Consider the following 21514-nt stretch of genomic DNA (forward strand, 5'->3'; position numbering starts at 1 on the left):
TAAGTACAAAAAAACTTGTCAATTACATAAAGCCAGGAAGTTTTTATAGTTTAAACAACAAAGAAAAATCCTATTTATAATATCACACACACCATTAGAATAAACCTAACAAAGCTTGTGTAGGATCTTTATGAAGGAAATTTTGTCATGAAAGAACATAACTGAACAAATTAAAAGACATACCATTATCAGCTAGAAGACTCGTTACTCCCTAAACTAACCCATAAATATAATACAGGGGAACTAGGCAAGCTAGTGCTAAAGTTGATCTGCTAAATAAATAAGCCAAGAAAAATCTAAGAGGAACTGATTAGGAAAGACTAGTACTATGCTATTAACATGCATGATGTAGTTACAGCAATTAAAACAGATTGGTATTGGCACACATACAGAAGTATAAATTTTAAGAGACTAGAGACAAACATATCATAGGCCTTCATGATAAAAGGGCTTCCCAGGTGGCACTGTGGTAAAGCACCTACCTGCCAACAGAGCAGACATAAGAGGCCTGCAAATGCAGCAGATGGAAGAGATGTGGGTTCAGCCCCCGGGTCAGGAAGACCCCCTGGAGGAGGGCACAGCAACCCACTCCAGTATTCCTGCCTGGAGAATCCCATGGACAGAGGAGCATGGTGGGCTACAGTCCATAGGTCGCAAAGAGTCAAACACAACTGAAGTGACTTAACACACATGATACATGATAAGGGTGGCATGTCAAAGCATTAGGGAAAGATTATTCAATAAATGGTACTAGGGTCACAGAGTAGCTATTTGGAAAACTAACTCTTTAACAAGCAGTTCCACTCCTAGAAATGTATCATCCAGACAATCTTAAACATTACTTCCTTCAGCCTTTTCCCTACATCACCGTCTCAATGAGGTCTTTCCGTGAACATCCTCTTTAAAATTACAGCACCTAAACCCAACTCCCAATCCCAAGAAGCCCCTTTCTTACCTTTATTGTTTATTTTTATTCGTAACACTTATCACCAACAACATGCCATTTGTTTACCATCTGTCTTCCTCACTAGAACCAAGCTCCATGAAGACAAAAACACTTCTATGTTTTCCACTCACTCATCACGGGCGTCGCTCAGTGAACACTTTTTAAATGATCTTCTGTGGCTCAGAAGCACCCCTTCCACCTTCACTGCACGTTCAGTGCCTATGAGCATGCTCAATCACACAGCCGTGGCCAGTTCTTTGAGACCCCATGGACTACGGTCTGCCAGGCTCCTCTGTCCGTGGAATTTTCCAAGAAAGAATATTGGAGTGGGTTGCCATTTCCTACTCCAAGGGTTCTTCCTGGCCCAGGGATTGATGGGACCTAAAGTGTGATGTACCAGGAAGATTTCTGGAAAAGGTTTCCCTCACTTTAAAAAAAAAAAAGTATGGGAGAAAATGCTTCTTTCTTTCCAAGGCTCTGTCATGCCTACACATGATGCCTGGCGCCGCATCAGCCATTTTGTAACTTCGGGGGATGTCAACACACGGAAGATGAAGAAATGAAAGCAAGTTCTGAACTTCAGTGGGTGCTTTCATCACTGAATTAACCAACCCTGGAATCACTCTTCTAAAATAAACTCTTATTTTTCAGTTGCTCCTTCTGTTTCTTGAAACAGATAACATCCCGATACCTACTTACACACGTGTGGAAGACTTGCCTAAGAATATTCATTTCACTTGTCTTTGCAAAGCAAACTGCCAGTATCCATAAGTACGTCAACAGAGGCCTCATCAGGTAAAGTTACCAATGCCCAGCGGTGTACTGGTAAATGTTTACCAATGAGCTAGAAGAAGGGAGAGTCTATTTGTAGAGTTTGCCCGTTTCCATGGTGTAAGTATTCCCCTCGAGGTCAACTTCAATAATGGCCAAGTTTAACAACCAGCTCACTAAATTCCTGCCAATACAACAATCAGCTCTCCTGAGCCCATAAAACCAGCTCCAGCACACCAATGCTTACACGCAGACAAGGACATAGACACTTACAAATAATTTCCTAGATATACTTAAGCGAAAAAGGGCAACCAAAGTATTTATAATGGGCTTGGATTATAGAATCAATTTTTTCATGTCCAAGCATAGTTGCATAGACTATCTTTAGAAAAATAGTCAAGAAACCTGAACAAGATTGTGGAACTGGAGTGGATGAGAAAATTCATTATATACTCTCTAAGAAGCTGCTTAACACTTTTTTTTTTTTAACCATGAATTACCTTTTTATAAAAATCACAATTTAAAAAAATTAAACATTACTAAATTTTCAATATAAATTTTTGCAATGTAAGTCTCCTTTTCTTGATTACATACTTTCCCCCTTTTTGATGCTTGAAACAATTCTAGTGAGATTTAACCCCTAACCAGAAATGGGTCAGTACACCAAACAAACTGAAATTAAAAAGATATATCTTCCATTTTTCCCCTAAATTGATCTAAGCAATAAAATTGCTGTTGTTCAACTTTAAGACCAATCAAAAAAACTACACCAGTAATTACTTCATCTACAATTGCTTTTGTTAAAATAAATTGATTCAGAATGCAAAGTACACTCAGATATCCTTAAACCAGTCCTGTATTCATGAACTCACACAGCAAGATCACTTTGTACCTCATGAGTCTTCACATGGAGTCACATGGAAATCATCAGGATCTAACTCAGAGAAAGGAAGCAATAACAGAGTACCACAAGCAGTCTACAAAACTTATAGGTCACTAAAGGTCACCCACAGCAACAAGGCTCTGCACCTCAGGTTTGCTCTATGTCACACACCAGACCACTTGAAGTAAACAGGCAATTCGGCGCATCCACAAGCAAGGAGTCTGTTTTCAGACCTTTACTAGAGTCTGCCCTCTTGTACAGTTTAATGTCCTCTCAATTTTTAGTGTCAGAAACACAAGGAAATAGATTTCATGTTTAGATTGACGTTTCTTCCCCTGCTCGTGTCCACCTCCTACTATGCCAGGAAATAGCATTAAAGTTCCATTGTGTGGTTGCCCAACAGGACACAGGAAGCCCGGACCTGCCAGCTGATGACTAGTGATGGCAATGCAGTGAGAGGGAGCCGCGGTATAATTACTGAGGGAACAGCACTGAAACAGGTCAGGCCACTGAACTATCAAGGATGACATTTACCAGGCTTTTCCCTACCCCACAAACGTATGCGTGGTGTGGTACTCACACGTTCAAGCAGTTTTTTCTTTACCGTGACAAAATGGCTCAACAAAGGAATGTAAAAATGGAGATGCTAGATGTAGGGGTGGGAGGGGACAACATCTATTCTATCTATTCTCTTTCTACCTTCCTATGTCTAAAGAATTCTCCATTTTCCCCACCATCAACAACAAATCCACAAACATTTGGTAAACATTAAAGACAAGCACTGAATTAGAAGGAACTAAGACCTGATGGGGGAAAAAAATAAGAACAAGAAGAAACAAAGGGGCAAGTGAGCGGCAACACAAATCCATGGTTATAAGCAAACTTGAGCATTATTCCTTAGGATGAAGATTTTTACAGGTATTTGATAACTATGATGCTAGCAAAATATTACTGGACTTCTCAAGAATGCCAACAAGTTCTTAAAGAGTTATTTGAACCCAAAGTTGAACAAGGCAGTAAAAGAGGAAAAGATTTTCAAACATTAACATGTGTTACTTATATAATAAATAAATTTTACATTATTGTACAATAACTTACAAAAATGCAAATGAGGCTTAAAGTCAAAACTTTCAACATGATCTAAAATGCAAATCAAATAAGTTAAAGCCAAGTGTGAATTAATGTGACTATGGCCAAAAGTCATAGTAAATATGAGGCAGTATAAAATCCAACCATTTCTTCTGAGATATTCTTCATTCAGTATTGTTAAAGAGTAAGACCATGTGACTGAAAAACCAAACGTCAAAGAAATGATACGCGTTGGGACACAAATGGTCTTCTAAAGGGAAAATGGATAACAATAGCATTTATCATTTTAGGGACAAGAGATGTAAAATACAAGATAGCTATGACATTTAACAAGTATATTCAGGTAGATTAAAAGGCATCATTTACTGCTTGACTCAGCTCAAAAAGCTAATAAGTTAGTGGTGAAAGCTCCATTTAAAAGCATTTCAGGCTTTTAATCTTGAGCAGGCAAATCCAGCTCAGTATTAATTATTATCACTGCAAAGAGAGTACAAAGAGAGCACTATAAAATCCACATTAAGACAAAAGTTAACTGAGGCGATATTTTACATGGGTTAACTGTACTTTGTTAAATATCAGGGTATTCTAAGAAATACCAGATCATGTCTAACTGTGCACAGCACAGAATCACAAACACCAATGCTGGATAATAGGCCTACTAAGTGGGTGTCCACACTTACCGTTCTCCACATAGGGATGAAAGGGTAAGACCAGAGCAAGGATGACCCTGCCTCTGGTTGGCTCCAAGACACTTCTGATATCTTTTAACAAAGTCAGAGGCTGATCACAGCGGTCCAGCAAATTTAAGCAGCTGATGACATCATACTGGAACCCTGTCTTCTGCCATTCATTTATACCAAGCACTCTGGAAAAATGAGAAAGATACAAAAACCCTTAAAGACATCTTTAAAAACATTTAGATGCCAATAAAGACTTTGTCTTCCAAATCAAAGTGAGTTCAAAATCTTCATTTACAATTTATATTTGCAGTAATAAAATGGCCATGCAAAAATAAACACCCATATTTCTTTAAATTCAACATTTTACCTATTTCCAAAACATACAAAGTCTCCTTTGTAAGAATTAGTATGTTGAATAAGTACAAAGAAATAGATGATAAAAATGGTTATGAAACTAGAGCATCAAATTCTTGAACCAATTAACGAACAAAGAATTCTACTTTTACTTTCACTGGCATGTAATTGTAGATTCCTAGGGTGCCTCCTATTTTAAGAATGGCAGAAGACAATGGCAGCCCACTCCAGTACTCTTGCCTGGGAAATCCCATGGATTGAGGAGCCTGATAGGATGGGCTGCAGTCCATGGGGTCGCTAAGAGTCGGACAAGACTGAGCGATTTCACTTCACTTTCACTTTTCACTGTCATCCACTGGAGAAGGAAATGGCAACCCACTCCACTGTTCTTGCCTGGAGAATCCCAGGGATTGGGGAGCCTGGTGGGCTGCCGTCTATGGGGTCGCACAGAGTCGGACACGAATGACGCAACTTAGCAGCAGCAGCAGCAGGGTGATATAAGATAATTTCCATTTACAACCTATGATCTTTTGCGCACATCTATGTTCTAGGAGAGAGATACTATTTCATACTCCAGAATCTTCATATCTAAATAACTACAGAAAAAATAAAGCACAGGACATCCTACTACAACAGTAAGTGAGACCACGGTTAACACACCTCTCTCAGTGCTCAGTACCTCATCACACATAGTCACTCTCTCTCCCACTCCTTCCCTCTCTCCCCTCCCTGCCTCTGCACCCTAAGAACACTTTCTAGTCCTTTACAGTGTTTTACTCACAGAGGGTAGGAGTCCTTATATCAAGAGTCTGTTTGTCACAGTGTTAAGGCAATTCTATTAATTACTCACTCCTGCTTGGTTACATCAATCAGAATGTGGTAGGTGAGGCATGTTAAGACAGAGACAGGAGCAAAAGGAAACAAGAAAAAAGACCTTTTAAACAAGTCTTTGATCACATTGAGCAGATATGACATTTCAGAACATTTTTGCACAGCAGAATAAAAAGAAATACAAACTACTCAGATACATCTTCTTTTCAATCTATATTTTTTAAAAAACTAAAAACCTCCTCCGAAACAACACTCTGACAAACTTCAAGGAGCTAGTCAGATTTCTGTCACTTGAAATAAGTGGGGCATTACAGCTCCAAAATCACTTTTAAAGGCTATTTGTATATTAATACCTTAGCCAAACAGCCAGTTAAAATTCATAAACTTGCAAAAGACAAACTACATATCTGATTCAAAAAAACAAACAAATAAACTTAGACCTGATTACAACAAAGCAGAAGCCAAACATCACTGGCATGTTTTAATCCAGAATAATCTCACCAAATCCATCTCAGAATCACTTGAAGATAGGTAGTTTCCATGTTGGTTATTTTGAAAGATAGACACACATGCTTATAATAGAAAATCAAAATCCTGATGGCCTTAAAACCAGGACAGTTAAAACTATACTTATAGAAGTCCAACTTCATCTTTACTTCTGTTTTGTGATTTCTACTTGTAAACTCAGTTCCACCGATAAAGACTGATTTACCAGCCCCACTCAAATTGCATATTAGCCCAGGAGTCCTAACAAGATGTTTGAATTTTCCTCTCTTATAAGAGGAAATTAGAAAAATGAAAGAAGTGGCTTGTCCAAGCTCTTGTAAATCACAAGCAGAGTAGAAATTACAACTTGGAAACTCTCCTAGTAGGTTATTCAAGACAATGAACCTGCTCTCTCCGTATAGGTGAGAAAGAACCTAACAATCAATCTTTATATAAATGCTTCCAGGGTGGTGGGTTGAGAATGAATGGCTATCCATTCAGTTTCCAGTATCTTTCTGTTTAAAAAAAGAAGAGTCTGAACATAAGGAATAGAATTAACTACAATATTTTCCTTTCTTTTTAAGAAAGATCCTTAACCTATAGACACTGCATTAAAGTCAAGCATCTTTTAAAATTTACATTAAAGATCTTTGTTCTCTGGTGTCAAAAACGTACATACAACTCCTTTCGAACTACCCATGCAGATGTAATTCCAAGCCCATTGCCACTACCACTCTGCACCCTGCCATACGCTGGTATCCTCCACCATCTACGAAACACCATTCAGATCACATAAACTAACATTCACATTAACTTTCAGTAAAAGCAGTCTGAGGAACTAACCATGCTGCCAAAATTATTTTCCTGCTGAAGAACAGGTTTAATTTACTATCATCTGAATTGTGGAATTCTTTGTTAATGTACATAATCAAAACATTATTAGGTTGGTTCAAAAGTAACTGCAGGTGTTCACTGTTGAACTCTGCCATTTGATATTGGAATACATTCTTAAATAAATGTGGTTATGTTACACATCATTTTAATGTGGCCTTCTTGCTTTGTTTTTTTCTTTTTGCTAATGACTTATTACTTGCTGTTTATATATATTTTAGATTGTAGAAATGGTGTTAGAAAGCAAATTCGAGTGATTTTTTTTATTCATCATAAAGCAGCAGAGACAATGTGCAACATCAACAACGCATCTGGCCCAGCAACTGCTAATGAACATACAGTGCAGTGCTGGTTAAAGAAGTTTTGCAAAGGAGACGAGAGCCTTGAAGATGAGGAGTGCAGTGGCCGCCAATGGAAGTTGACAACAACCAATTGAGAGGATCACTGAAGCTGATCCTCTTACATCTACACAAGAAGTTGCCAAAGAACTCGACATCGACTATTCTAGTCATTCACCATTTGAAGCAAACTGGAGAAGTGAAAAAGCTCGATAACTGGATGCCTCATGAGCTGACCGAAAACTAAAAAAATCGTCATTTTTGAAGTGTCTTCTCTTATTGTACACAAGAACAATGAACCATTTCTCGATCAGACTGTGATGTTCGACAAAAAGTGGATTTTACATGACAACCAGCTATGACCAGATCAGTGGCTGGACTAAGAAGCTCCAAAGCACTTCCCAAAGCCAAACTTGCACCAAAACACAGGTCATGGTCACCGGTGGTCTGCTGCCAGTCTGATCCACTATAGTTTTCTGAATCCCAGCAAAACCATTACATCTGAGTAGTATGCTCACCAAATCAATGAGATGCACAATCAATCAATGCCTGCAGCTGGCAATGGTCAACAGAATGGGCCTAATTCTTCTCCACACCAGTGCCCAACTGTATGTCACACAACCAACACGTGAAAAGTTGAAAGAATTGGGCTACAAAGTTGTGCCTCATCTGCCATATTCACCTGACCTCTTGCCAACCAACAACCACTTCTTTCAGCATCTCCACAACTTTTTGCAGGGAAAACCCTTCCACAACCAGCAGGAGGCAGAAAATGCTTTTCAAGAGTTCATCAAATCCTAAAACACAGATATCTATGCTACAGGAATGAACTTATTTTTTCATTGGCAAAAATGTGTTGATTGCAATGGTCCCTTTTTGATGACTAAAGATGTGTTTGAGCTCAGTTATAATGATTTAAAATCCACGGTCCAAAACCGCAATTACTTTTATACCAAACTGATAACTGTAGAGGACCTCCCTGGTGATGCAGTGTATAAGAATCCGCCTGTCAATGCAGCGACACAGGTTCTATCTCTGCTCCCAGAAGATTCCACATACTGTAGGGCAACTAAGCCCGAGCACAACTCCGAGCCCATGGGGTGCGCACTCTAGGGCCCACAAGCCGCCACTACTGAGTCCGTGTACCCTAACTACCGAAGCCTGCTCACCTAGAGCCTGTGCTCTAGAACAAAAGCCGCCACCACAATGAGGAGCCCATGCACCGCAACAAAGAGGAGCCCTTGCTCGCTGCGACCAGAGAAAGTCCGCGCGAAGCAGTAAAGACCCAGCAAAGACAAAAATAAATTTTAAAAACTTAAACTTAAAAAAAAGTAATTGTATAATCCATTCCTGAACATCTATGGCTCTTACAAAACAGCATTTCTAACCCAAGAAGAAAGGTATCTGTTCACAGGGTTATTATTTTCAAGAAAGTGAGTAAGTTTGCCTTCCAGGAGGATTTAAAGTACACCTTCCTTGGAGAAGTAACAAAGCAATCAGTATTGTGATAAATCCTAAATAAAAAACCAAAACACCAACAATGTAAAGAAAAGTTTTATTTTTGTTTTAAAAATCAAAACCACATCCTTAAATTTTACAATCAGGTTTTCTGGCATAAACAATAGTCAATGCAGAGGGGAAATCTGGCCATTTTCTGTTTTACTGATTTATTTCAAAAATGAAATCCAGAACCTCTATTAAAAAGCCAGGGTTTTGTGCACCCATATACTGAAGAGAAACAAAAAATAGCTACCTCCCAAAAAGACAGAAAGAAAGAAAAAAAACATGGAAGTAAGCTAAAAGTCTGCCTGGTCATCATGGATTAGGCAAACCCTACCACTTGTCCATTAAAACCTCAAACTGCACCAAAAGTTGCCACTTTTGTGACTATGCTTTTATTTCATAGTAACAACATCATGGAGGGAGTGTCAACCAGTATGAATTCCCTATCTAGGTCAAACTGCAAAAAGATTTTGTTACGTGTATTAGGGGGGCAAGGTCAGCTTTTGTTGTTGTTTGATTTTGTTTTTGGCTCTCCATGCAGCTTGTGGTATCTTAGATCCCTGACCAGGGGTTGAACCTGGATCACAGCAGTGAAAAAACATGTTGAGTCCTAACCACTGGACCACCAGGGAATTCTCCCAAATTAAGTATTTTTTACATGGTGTACAAGTTTATCAGGTAACATAACATGTAAACTCTACATGTACTGAATCACTAATGTGAACATCTGAAGTCTCATTTAAAATTCCATTTGGCCACTTAGTCTCTAGAAGGGTTTAGATGGCAGGCAAGCAAGCAAAGACATGGCTTAGGGTAGGTGGAAGAAAAATCACTTGAAGACATTATTTCTAACATCTTCCTCCCCATATTCACTTCAAAACATGGAAGAGAGTCAAGTTAGGAATTGGGCATGATTTAAGTCACTGTTATAACAAAGGTCAAAGCCTTGACATGGTGAATTAATTTCTAATTGAAGGAATATATTTCAAGTACCACCACACAGACCCACAAGGATCTAATCTGAGCAGACTACTGGATCTTACAAATCAACCTCACACAGATAAGTCTGCTATAACGTCCCTAAGAGCCACTTAAACACTGACACTGACAAAGACTTGAATGCTCAAGCTCTTAGGAAGGTCAATCTCCTTTACCTTTCACTCAACTGAGTTCTCAGGCTTCGTTGCACTTGATTGCACCAGAGACTACACCCTCTTCCTCCTTCCATTTGGTAAGGAACCCACCTGCCAGTGCAGGAGACATGATATAATCCCTGGGCCAAGAAGATTCCCTCAAGGAGGAAATGGCAAACGACTCCAACATTTTTGCCAGGAGCATTCCCATGGACAGAGGAGCCTGACATCCATACGGTTGCAAAGAGTTGGACACCACTGAAGTGACTTAGCATGCAAAACCCCACTTACAGTAACCCTTCCCCCTCCTTCCTACTTGGTATTCTCTTCCTCAGGCTAAAAAAATCTGTTTTTTCCAAAGTTTAAAACTAATCCTGCTCCAAGAGCTATGCCAGTATGTTCTGTCTCTAAGGTTAGTCTGTTCCTAAATTAATCTTACTTACAAACTTAAGATGGGTAGGAAAGTGAGGGAGTATGTAATTGAACTTTCTAAGTCTAAGGCCGGCTTCCAAAATATCAAAGGAGGCAGGTTATATACCTCTACCTCTCACATTCTATACTCAGCACCTTCTTCTTCCATTCAACAGAATCCATACTGAATAAAGAAAAACCTTCTTCCTAAGTCTCTCAAGCAGCAGATGATCTGAAAAACAAGATTTCTCACTTCATGTCCATTTGGAAGAATATTATATAAAAAAAAAAAGATCAGAAAACAACAAGTATGGCAAAGATGTAGAGAAACTGGAACCCTTGTACACTGAAAGTAGGATATAAAATGGTGCAGTTGCTGTGGAAAGGTATGGCAATTCATCAAAAATTAAACACCAACTTACCATATGATCAAGCAACTCCACTTCTGCATAGGTACCCCAAAGAAGGGAAAGCAGTGACTAAGATAGCTATCTGTACAACCATGTTCATAGCAGCATTATTCATAATAGCTAAAGGTAGAAGCAACCCAAGTGTCTATTGACAAATAGCTAAAAGGTAGAAGCAACCCAAATGTCTATTGACAAATGAATGGATAAACAAAATCTGGTATATACATACAATGGAATATTACTCGGGCTTAAAAACAAAGGAGATTTTGACACATGCTACCACATGGATGAACTTTAAAACATTATGGTCACTGAAATAAGCCAGTCACAAAAGGACAAATATTGTACAATTCTTCAAGGTTTCTAGAGTAGTCAAATTCATAGAAACAGAAAGTAGAACGGTGTCTTCCAGGGGCCAGGGGGACAAAAGACTGGGGAATCAGTTTAATGAGTATAAAATTTTAGTTGGGAAAGATAAAAAGGTTCTACAGATGAATGGTGATAGTGGTTATACTGCAATGTAAATATACTTAATACTATTGTACACTTGAAAATTGCTAAAGTGGTAAATTTCTTGTTACATATTTTTACCACATTTTTTTTGAAGTTTTTTTAATTAAAAAAATAAATAAAAAACAAGATTTGAGAATGTCAGATTCAAATTAGGGAACAAGTCCCTACATTTGATCTCTCTTTTCCAAATTGTCTCTCACCTGCCTTTTTCCTCCCTGTGTGTTATGTGTTAGTCACTTAGTCATGTCCAACTCTTTGCAACCCCATGGACTGTAGCCCGCCAGGCCCTGCTGTCCATGGAATTCTCCAGGCAAGAATACTGGAGGGAGTAGCTGTTCGCTTCTCCAGGGGATCTTCCCAACCCAGGCACTGAACCTGGGTCTCCTGCATTGCAGGCAGAGTCTTTACCATCTGAGCCCCCAGGGAAGCCCTTTTCTTCCCTACAGTGCCAAAATCTCAAGTTCAGAAAAACACTGCCACAGAAAGATGATTTCTCTCTCAGTTTCCACTTAATTGTAAGTTGACCCTTGAACAATGTGGTTTTGAACTGCCTGGATCCACGTACACATGACCCATATTTTTCAAAGGTAAATACCACAATACTACATGGTCTGGTGCTGGCTGAATCCATGGACGTGCAGGAACTGCAGATACAGAGGGCTGACTATAATATGTGAATTAACCCCTACACTGTTCAAGGGTCAGCTGTAACATGGAAAGATTTTTTAAAAATTCCTCCTCATGGAAAATTATTTCTGATTTGTATCATTTAAATAAAATAATATTAAGAAACACATCTAAAACCAAGAAGTACACTCTAAACCATGTCTAAAACTATACCTGTATTTCTTCTTCTGCAGCTGCCATATCATAGTTTCAGACAGCTCAGTGGCATAAATTTCTTCAAAATGAGGGCTCATGATTTTTGTGACTTCTCCATCTCCAGCACCTAAATCAAGAAGTCTATGGGTTTTCCAGTCTGGATTAATTTTAAGCAGTCTCTGAAACTGATCTGGTGAAAACACAAACATTGAGCCTCTTCCTAGCAACCTGGAAAAGAGAAAAAGGACAAAAATGGATGACTGTGTACGAAATAAGCCCTCCCACCCAACATCCACACAGAACAGTGACATGGCACCAACAGCCTTCTGAATTTACAAAATGCTCATTTTATAAGATTATATGATTAAAATAGACATCGTCTATATGATTCGTGGTGGTTAAAAAGCAAAGTTAACAAAACAAGAAAACACCTCCAAATATCATCATCTGTCTCTGAGGCTGCAAACAGTACACCCAAAAGAGTGCGGACAGGGAGAGGAATAAAAGGTGCGAAGGCAAGAAGAAAAATATAAGAAAATAGAATATAAGGAAATAAAAGATGACTGTGAAAAACTGAAGTCAAAATAGGAAGGAGTAATAGAAAACATGTATATCGGTTTAAAAAAAATGTCAGGCCAACAGAACCAGACTACAACACTAGCCAATAACACTGAGCAGAAAAAGCAAATGGCAGGAGGGGAAAGCCATTTACAATATGAAACTGAACAATGAGTATAAAAAATAGGTCTAGATAATAGATTTTTAAGAGACACTAGAGAAAAGAGGAAGAGTGGTCCTTGTGATATCAGTTAATTTGTATTTAAAAGTAGATTCATACTTGGGTCAGTTTGTATGTTATACAATTGGCTAGGTCTTGTTATTTCTAAAAATCCTAAAAAACCTCTAAAACTTAGTAATGTATTTGAAAATAGAGGAGTTAAAATAGAGATCAAAGAGTGCTCTAAGAAAAGCAGGTACAGATCACACCAAGTCTCAGGGAAGCATTGTCTCAGGAAATAAAATGTGTCCCTACTTAGAACTTGTTTTCTAGCTCTGAAATCCTAGTCTGTCTAGAGCAGGGATTCCGAACTCCCCATCAGCAGCAGGAGCATTTCTTTAAATGAAGCAGATGTTACTCAGACAACGTAATATTTAACAGGAGAGTGGAGGGCGCCAGCATTGCCAGCCCGCTCCTACCCTTTCTCTGCAGCCTGAAGCAGCTCCTAAGGCGCCTCCTCTTCAGACCCAGGACAAGTCTGAAAACCACTGGTCTAGGAAATGGCAGGGAAATCTGTACTGTTCTGCTGCTTTCTGGAAACAATCAGAAGGTACAATAAGCTTGTTATGCAGTGACTGGAAGGATGTGTGCAACTGGGTGTTCCTGGTAAGACTGGTTTCAGAAAAAAATTAAAATTATGGAGCGAGTTCTTCCTCTCCTTTCCCTTAGGAGAGGTCAACCAAACCTAACAATGTGTTTGCAGTAAATCTTCTGTCCCACAGAAATGTTAAAAAAATGGGAGAGGGAAACCCTCAGAGATATTCACCAATACAACCACTTCCCAGAGAAAACTTCATCTCCTAAACTTTGTCTTCAACTCTCAATTCTTCCTATCTTTTAATGAGAAAACAGGATGAAAAAGAAATCTGAGAAAAAGAACTGAACTTTATGAAATAGCTACATAAAACTTCACAGAGGAACCACAATCAGAACAACAAGAGGTAAGAGAGGTTATAAGCTTGGGGAGCTTGGGGGATACATGTTTCAAATGTTGGTGTCCACCTGCCATAGAACCAAAAGTAAATTACAAAATCGTTACATGGCTTAAGCTTTCCCAATTATAAAATAACACGCTTCCCTAGCCATATCTTTTGGAATCTAAAGACCCATGATATGATAATCATAAAATTCTAGAGCTAGAGGCCACCTGAGGTCAAAGTTCATGTCAAAAGGGCACCAGAGAAAGCAGCATTGTGCTATATCCAAAGATCATGAGCAACAGAGGCTACACCAAAAGATTTAAACAAAATCTCACAACAAAAAATTCAAAATTCATCAAGCCCAAATGACCTTTGCCCTCTAGGGAGCACTAGGTAGGAAGAGTTTCGGGTGGTCCCAATGACTTGAGGGTGCTACTGTCATTTAGTGGGCAAGGTCAGAAAAGTCAGACTTCCTGAAATGCGCGGGGCAGTTCCAGACACTAAAGAATTATCCCACTTAAAATACCAAGACAATGACTTTGCTCAATACAAGGTTTCCGGCAAACACATACCACGGAAAGGTATGGCTCTCTAATTTGTCCTTAAGTCCCAAAGTTAGTGATGTCCACATATGCACGTGTGTGTGTGCATGTGTGTATGTGATAACCATTCTAGGTTCTCTAGCCTAAGTTCTCTCTAGATTTGGAATCTACAGAAGTATGCCTCCCTCCTGACTCCCACCCCACCCCAGTCCACATGCTCAGTTATGTCTGACTCTTGTGATCCCAAGGATTGTAGCCAACCAGGCTCCTTTGTCCATGGGTTTCCCAGGCAGGAATACTGGAGTGGGTTGCCATTTCCTACCTCAGGGGATCTTCCTGACCCAGGCATCAAACACCATGTCTCCTGCACTGCAGGTGGATTCTTCACCACCAAGCCATCAGGGAAGCCCACAGAGGAGGTTTATCTCCTTGCAAATATCTCTATAAAAGAACACAGCTATCTCCTTTCTTGGTTTTCCCCTTTCCCACATAAAGGAAGTCCAATATGTATCTTACTTTTTAATTCAAGAAGGTTACCACACTAATTACTTCTGTAAGAGACAGCCACTCATGGTAATAAGCTACCACCGCCATGGAGAGAAAGCACCAATGGGCTCAAAATTAAGCTTTCAGCTGAGAACAGGGTGCGGGGCAAGAGATGTTTCTGTTTTATTGTGGGAGGGGGCACTGAGGGTGGATGGAAGGGGTGAGGATGGGGGTTATCTAAAAAAGAAAAGCAGAAGTGCTGTAGATAAGGGGAGCCAAAGGGGACTTAGTATTGGCCCTCTGACCAAAATGTGAACTCCCAGAGCAGAGAATTTTAACCAGGGGCCAAAAGGACAGAGGTAGGAGGAAGGGTCAGAGCTTGAAATCTCCCCAAATTATAAGCAAAATGTTGAATGTAAGGACTATTCAAAGAGGTACAGAACCCCCAAAAGGCTAAAAACCACTGCTGTGGTGACCAGTCCTCTCCCCCAACAAAAAAAGGCACAGAACAGAAATTCAATGCAGTGAATTTCAGAAACAAAATGGCAGACAAGTTGTATAAACTCAACTACCAACACAAAGATAACAACTGATTGCTGAGGCCAATTTAAGGCAACTTCATATAAATAAGGAAGAAAGTCAAGTAAGAAATCCTGAGAAATGGCTCGTGGTGCCTGAAAACATATTTAAGGACAGAGGACAGACTGGGATCCAGACAAGACATTCAGTAGAAGCTGGCTCCAAACCTGAAGAGAAGAAAGAGTGGACCCAGCCAGTGGCTGTAAGTGGTCCAACAGGCTTCTCACGCACTGAGCCCTGCCACTTCTCTCTTTGGAGTTCTGGATTCTTAGGCTTTGGGGTTTGAAAAGTTGGCTGAGAAAGGATAAAAATACTCCTACAGTGTTTTCCATAGATTTAGGTGAGAGAACCACTCGAGGGACAGAGAATTTCCTAAGTTTACAAAATCCAGCTGAGTCCAGACATTACATAAGAACAGAGGGAGAATCCCTCACTCGAACAAGCCACCATTTACTGCTGGGCTGAAGTAAATTAGATCCTTCCCCAGAACACCTGCTTCTGGGAAGCGTGCTTATGGCAAAGATCTTACTCTTCAGCCTATAGCTTGGTTCCAAGTATCCTGTTCCTCTCTAATAGATCAGCAGCAGGACAGGCATTACCTGGGAATGGGTTGAAAATTGGGACCACACAGTGTAGTCCCAGGCCAGACCTACTGACTCAGACTCTGTACTTTAACCAGATGCCCAGATGATTTCTGTGCACATCAAAATTAGGAAGCACTGTAACTCCCATCACAGAATACAGAACAATGAGGCTGTTTATCAAGTTATAGGGAATTTTAAAAGCAACCTGCCAAGGCTGGGCCAAGGATTTTGACTACAAGTGTTGTAGCTGTGGAGATTGTCAATACCTCAACGAGGTAACTTTTCTTTCTCCTAGACCTAAGGATAAAGAAAAAATTATCCAAGATTCACTTACCCATTGATAGATGTTCTAGACATAAACAGGCTAAAAACAGATGACACAAAAGAGTGATATAATTGGATAAATAGCCAGCCCGATTTCTCAATGCTGTTGTTTAAGAAGATCTGTGTTCCTTGATCAAGGTAACTCTGAACAAAGACAGCCTGGAGTGACTCGCATAATTTCTCTCTGTTGCACACATACCACTAAAAAGAAAGAAGAATAAGAAAAATGAAAACATAGAACTGAAGCATCACCTAAAAAATCCAAAAACGAAAAACAGAAGACTAAATTGAATCTAAGATTTCCAAATACCATAAATCTCATGGCACTTTGAGAATAATAATCTCTTACACGACCTATAAGGTATAAAATACTTCCTCCTACCTAGTTTCTGGTTTAACTCTCATTTCCTCCAGGGGCAGGTAAGAGAGTGGAGGAAGGGTGAAGAGGCTTGCGAGTCACACAGCTTGGTAGGTGACAGGGCCAGGCAAGTACCCTGACTCCTGGCCCCAAACTTCTAGCACTATGGCCCACTGTACCCTGAGATTAAAGAAGCTCTGCTGGCCTCTCCTTCACAGAGATTCAATGCAAGAAGGCAGTAACTACCAACATTAACCTTGTTTTCTATCTAAAAACACTCGATGCAGTGATTTAACTCGAAGCCACCAAACCAATCAATAAGTAGCAGGATTTAATATTCCAGTGACCAGGGACTTCCCTGTAGTCCAGTGGCTAAGACTCCATGTTCCCAACGCAGGGGGTCCTGGTTCGATCCCTGATCAGGCAACTAGATCCCACATGCTGCATCTGAGAATTCTCATGATGCTATGAAGATCCAAGATGCCGAGTGCTGCAACTATGACCTGGTGCAGCCAAATAAATTAATTAAGTAATTTTTTAAAAAATTCCAGTGACCTGATTTAGCTATCCTTTTTGTTGCGGGCTATAAAGAAACCTGTAGAAATACTGGTGTGCTTTACCAAGTAAGTCATTTAACACTCTTTAACAGACAGGAGCCAAATGTGCTTTCTTAACCTTAAGAAAGATTAAGATCTTAAGGTCATATGCAAACAATAAGAAGACAAAGTAATAACATGCTAAGAAGCAGATTACCAGGAACAGGCTCTACCCAGAACATACATTTTAGAACAAAATTCAAGGACCTCAGTTGTGGCTAAAGTGTGATCTTGTGTAACAAATGTTTCCCATTTTCACTTAGAGTTAGCACACCAAGGGGGGAAGCAGCCTGTGGGGCACAGAAGCTTCAGAGTGAGCCCACCATTAAGTCCCGGCTCAGCCATTCCTGTGTGTGAGCTCATACAATCACTTAAATCTCTGAGACTCTGTAAATTCATCACTGGTTTCTGTCTATCCTGATAGGTTACTCTGAGGATTAAACAAGTTAATGCAGGCTTATCCTCAATACAGGGCCAGACATATGAGACTCCTATAATAATAGCAATGAGAGAAGGGTCCTCTAACACGGCCTGATAAATAAAAGTCAGTCCATTAAGTATATGATGAAACTGCTGAGTAGATCAGTTACTATTAATCTCTTATCAACTAAGAAACAATTTCCCCCAATGAAGAGACAAAAGTAACCTGCTTACCCTGACAAGTATGACCATTCATCAGCAGTAGGTGTCCCATAACTGCTTGAATAACTGATGGACCAATTTGATAGTCATCCTAAGCTTGCTAAATATTGAAAGAAATCTTGGGTAACATTGCCAACACTAACACTGATATAACCAAACAAGCACATTAAAGTTTCAAAGATTAACTAATATTTTTTACAAACTCTGTGCCCTGACTTGATAAACCAAATCTTTCAAACTGCTAATGGTTTTGTGTTAATTTACCATTAAACACTTTTACCAAAACTGCTTGAACTTGATACCTTTATTTTTCCCCACTATATGACAATATGAAACTTCTTACATTCACTGCCTACACTTTTTATCTTGGTCTGAAAATGTTTGCGCTTAACCATTAACTAATTCTTAATACTCACTGTGCCTGAAGTTATGCCCCAGTGCAGGTCATAAACCATTTTTTATTATACTCCTGACCTCCTGGTTCACATTCTAAACTCTGTAATACTGAAGCCATTCTAACTTTTATCTTCTCTTAATTCTCTGAAATGACTAATCAAGATGAAAGCCATCACCTGGGTAATAGGCAATCAGGTACATTCTATTACTGTGGACAAGAAGTCATTCACGTGGAACAAAGGAGCTAAGAATTCCTTAGCACCCACTTTTAAATGGACAACCAGAACAATAACGGACTCTGACTTCCAGAACTAAGCAAGAACTGGCACCATTGACTACAAATAATGCTTACAAATGATGCCCCCCACCCCACAAAAAAAGCCTCAAGTTTTTAACAGCATTTCTCTCATCAATATTAACACATGTGGTTGAACCTTTACTGCCAGACAATCTTTCAGAAAAGAAAATGCTTATTGATCAGAATATGCTACAGAATAAAAAGGAGTAATGCCCTTCTCTTTAAAGATAAAGGTTGAAATACATGTTCCTCCTGACAATTTGTATGAAACAAATGTCAGCATCATGGCAGCATCATTCATAATTACCAAAAAGTGGAACAATCCCAACGTCCATCAGCTGATGAATGGATAACAAGATGTAATTGATCCATACAACAGAATATCAGTTAAACATAGAAAGGAATGAGGCACTGATTTCTGAGATTTGAACTATGAATATTATGCTAACTGAAATAAGCCAGTCACAAAAGGCCACAGATTACATGATTTCATTTACACAAATTGTCCAGAATGGGCAGATTCAGAGACAGAAAGTAGATCGTGGTTGCCACGGGTTTGGGGGAAGGAGACCATGGGGAGTGTCTTCATGCTAATGTATATGGGATTTCTTTATCAAGTAATGAAAATGCTCTAAAATTAAGAGAGTGGTGATGGCTGTACCACTTTGTGAAGTCTACTATAACCACTGTACACTTCAACAGATGAGTTTTACAGTCATGAATTATATCTTGGTAAAACTTAAAAAAAAAATACAAACATTAAAGTGTAGGTGCCATTTTGAGCTTCCAGAAATTAAAAATGGTTTGAAAATTTAAGGAACTAAGCATTTCTCTGAAACTGCAAATTTTTAAATGCAAATCTTATCATGTCACAACCCTGCTCCATAGAAGTTATCTTAAAATAATATTCAAAATACATAATATGGCTTACAAGGCCCTACAAGATTTGTCCATTCTGTATACACAGCCTCACCTCATGACACTCCCTATCAACCCATAACACCCAGCCACACACTATGTCACAACACTGCACCCTTCTCTCTTCTTCTGGAAGGCTCATTTCCCAAAGCTGTTTCACCTGGTATTTTGCTGTCTCCTACATTTCCCACTACCCTCAACTGACCTAAGCCTAAATATTTCCCTTGAACTTCCGAACTAGGATGGATCCCCTGTTCTAATACTTTCTCACGTTTCATGTCTCCTCAGTAACATTTATAACCACTGAGCTGAATCAGTTCAGTTCAGTTCAGTCACTCAGTCATGTGTGACTCTTTGCAACCCAGACTGCAGCACACCAGAACTCCCTGTCCATCACCAACTTTCAGAGTTTACTCAAACTCATGTCCATTGAGTCGGTGATGCCATCCAACCATCTCATCCTCTGTCGTCCCCTTCTCCTCCTGCCTTCAATCTTTCCCAGCATCAGGGTCTTTTCAAATGAGTCAGTTCTTTGCATCAGGTGGCCAAAATATTGGGGTTTCAGCTTCAACATGTCTTTCCCATGAATATTCAGGGCTGATCTCCTTTAGGATGGACTGGTTGGATCTCCCTGCAGTCCAAGGGACTCTCAAGAGTTTTCTCCAACACCACAGTTCAAAAACATCAATTCTTCGGCACTCAGCTTTCTTCACAGTCCAACTCTCACATCCATACATGACTACTGGAAAAACCATAGCCTTGACTAGATGGACCTTTGTTGGCAAAGTAATGTCTCTGCTTTTCAATATGCTGTCTAAGTTGGTCATAACTTTTCTTCCAAGGAGTAAGCATCTTTTAATTTCATGGCAGCAGTCACCATCTGCAGTGATTTTGGAGCCCCCCAAAATAAAGTCTGACACTGTTTCCACTGTTTCCCCATCTATTTGCCTTGAAGTGATGCAACCAGATGCTGTCTTAGTTTTCTGTATGTTGAGTTCTAAGCCAACTTTTTCACTCTCCTCTTTCACTTTCATCAAGAGGCTCTTTAGTCCCTCTTTGCTTTCTGCCATAAGGGTGGTGTCATCTGCATATGTGAGGTTACTGATATTTCTCCCAGCAATCTTGATTCCAGCTTGTGCTTCTTCCAGTCCAGCGTTTCTCATGATGTACTCTGCATATAAGTTAAATAAGCAGGGTGACAATATACAGCCTTGGCATACTCCTTTCCCGATTTGGAACCAGTCTGTTGTTCCATGTCCAGTTCTAACTGTTGCTTCTAGACCTGCATACAGGTTTCTCAAGAGGCAGGTCAGGTGGTCTGGTATTCCCATCTCTTTCAGAATTTTCCACAGTTTATTTTGATACACACAGTCAAAGGCTTTGGCATAGTCAATAAAGCAGAAGTAGATGTTTTTCTGGAACTCTCTTGCTTTTTTGATGATCCAGCAGATGTTGGAAATTTGATCTCTGGTTCCTCTGCCTTTTCAAAATCCAGCTTGAACATCTGGAAGTTCACAGTTCACATACTGTTAAAGCCTGGCTTGGAGAATTTTGAGCATTACTTTACCAGCATGCGAGATGAGTGCAATTGTGCGGTAGTTTGAGCATTCTTTGGCATTGCCTTTCTTTGGGATTGGAATGAAAACTGACCTTTTACAGTCCTCTGGCCACTGCTGAGTTTTCCAAATTTGCTGGCATACTGAGTGCAGCACTTTCACAGCATCATCTTTCAGAATTTGAAATGGCTCAACTGGAATACCTGTATATAAATTGCATGTTCAGGGTAGGTCTTCCCAGGTAGACACAAAGCTCCATAAAAGGTCAGGGACAATGACTGACTTCTGTGCCTGGTACGGTTACAGATGAACAACAAAATGTTCATCTGTTTAACAACTGTTAAAAAAAAATCACAGGCAGTCTAACAGAATTTAGTGTTTCTAATAAAATCCTAAAGAGAACACAAGGATAACCATGGAGACAGCTGTCCCTGCGTTTTGTCAGTTTCTAAAACTTTAAGGTTTTTGTAAGGCCT

The 21514-nt window shown here is 39.6% G+C and overlaps 1 protein-coding gene across 2 annotated transcripts in view; it reads right to left on the reverse strand.

The window, feature by feature from the left end:
• METTL9 (methyltransferase like 9) overlaps positions 1-21514 on the reverse strand; it is a 49157-nt gene that overhangs the window by 20258 nt on the left and 7385 nt on the right. For both annotated transcript variants that reach the window (XM_052660734.1, XM_052660725.1), the window contains exons 2-4: positions 16285-16475; positions 12080-12289; positions 4370-4554 (exon numbers count right to left, since the gene is read on the reverse strand). In XM_052660734.1, the coding sequence (XP_052516694.1) occupies positions 4370-4554; positions 12080-12289; positions 16285-16475 (586 nt within the window). The remainder of the gene's footprint in view (positions 1-4369; positions 4555-12079; positions 12290-16284; positions 16476-21514) is intronic.

Source organism: Budorcas taxicolor, chromosome 2 (assembly GCF_023091745.1).
Source record: "Budorcas taxicolor isolate Tak-1 chromosome 2, Takin1.1, whole genome shotgun sequence".
Lineage (NCBI taxonomy): Eukaryota > Metazoa > Chordata > Mammalia > Artiodactyla > Bovidae > Budorcas > Budorcas taxicolor.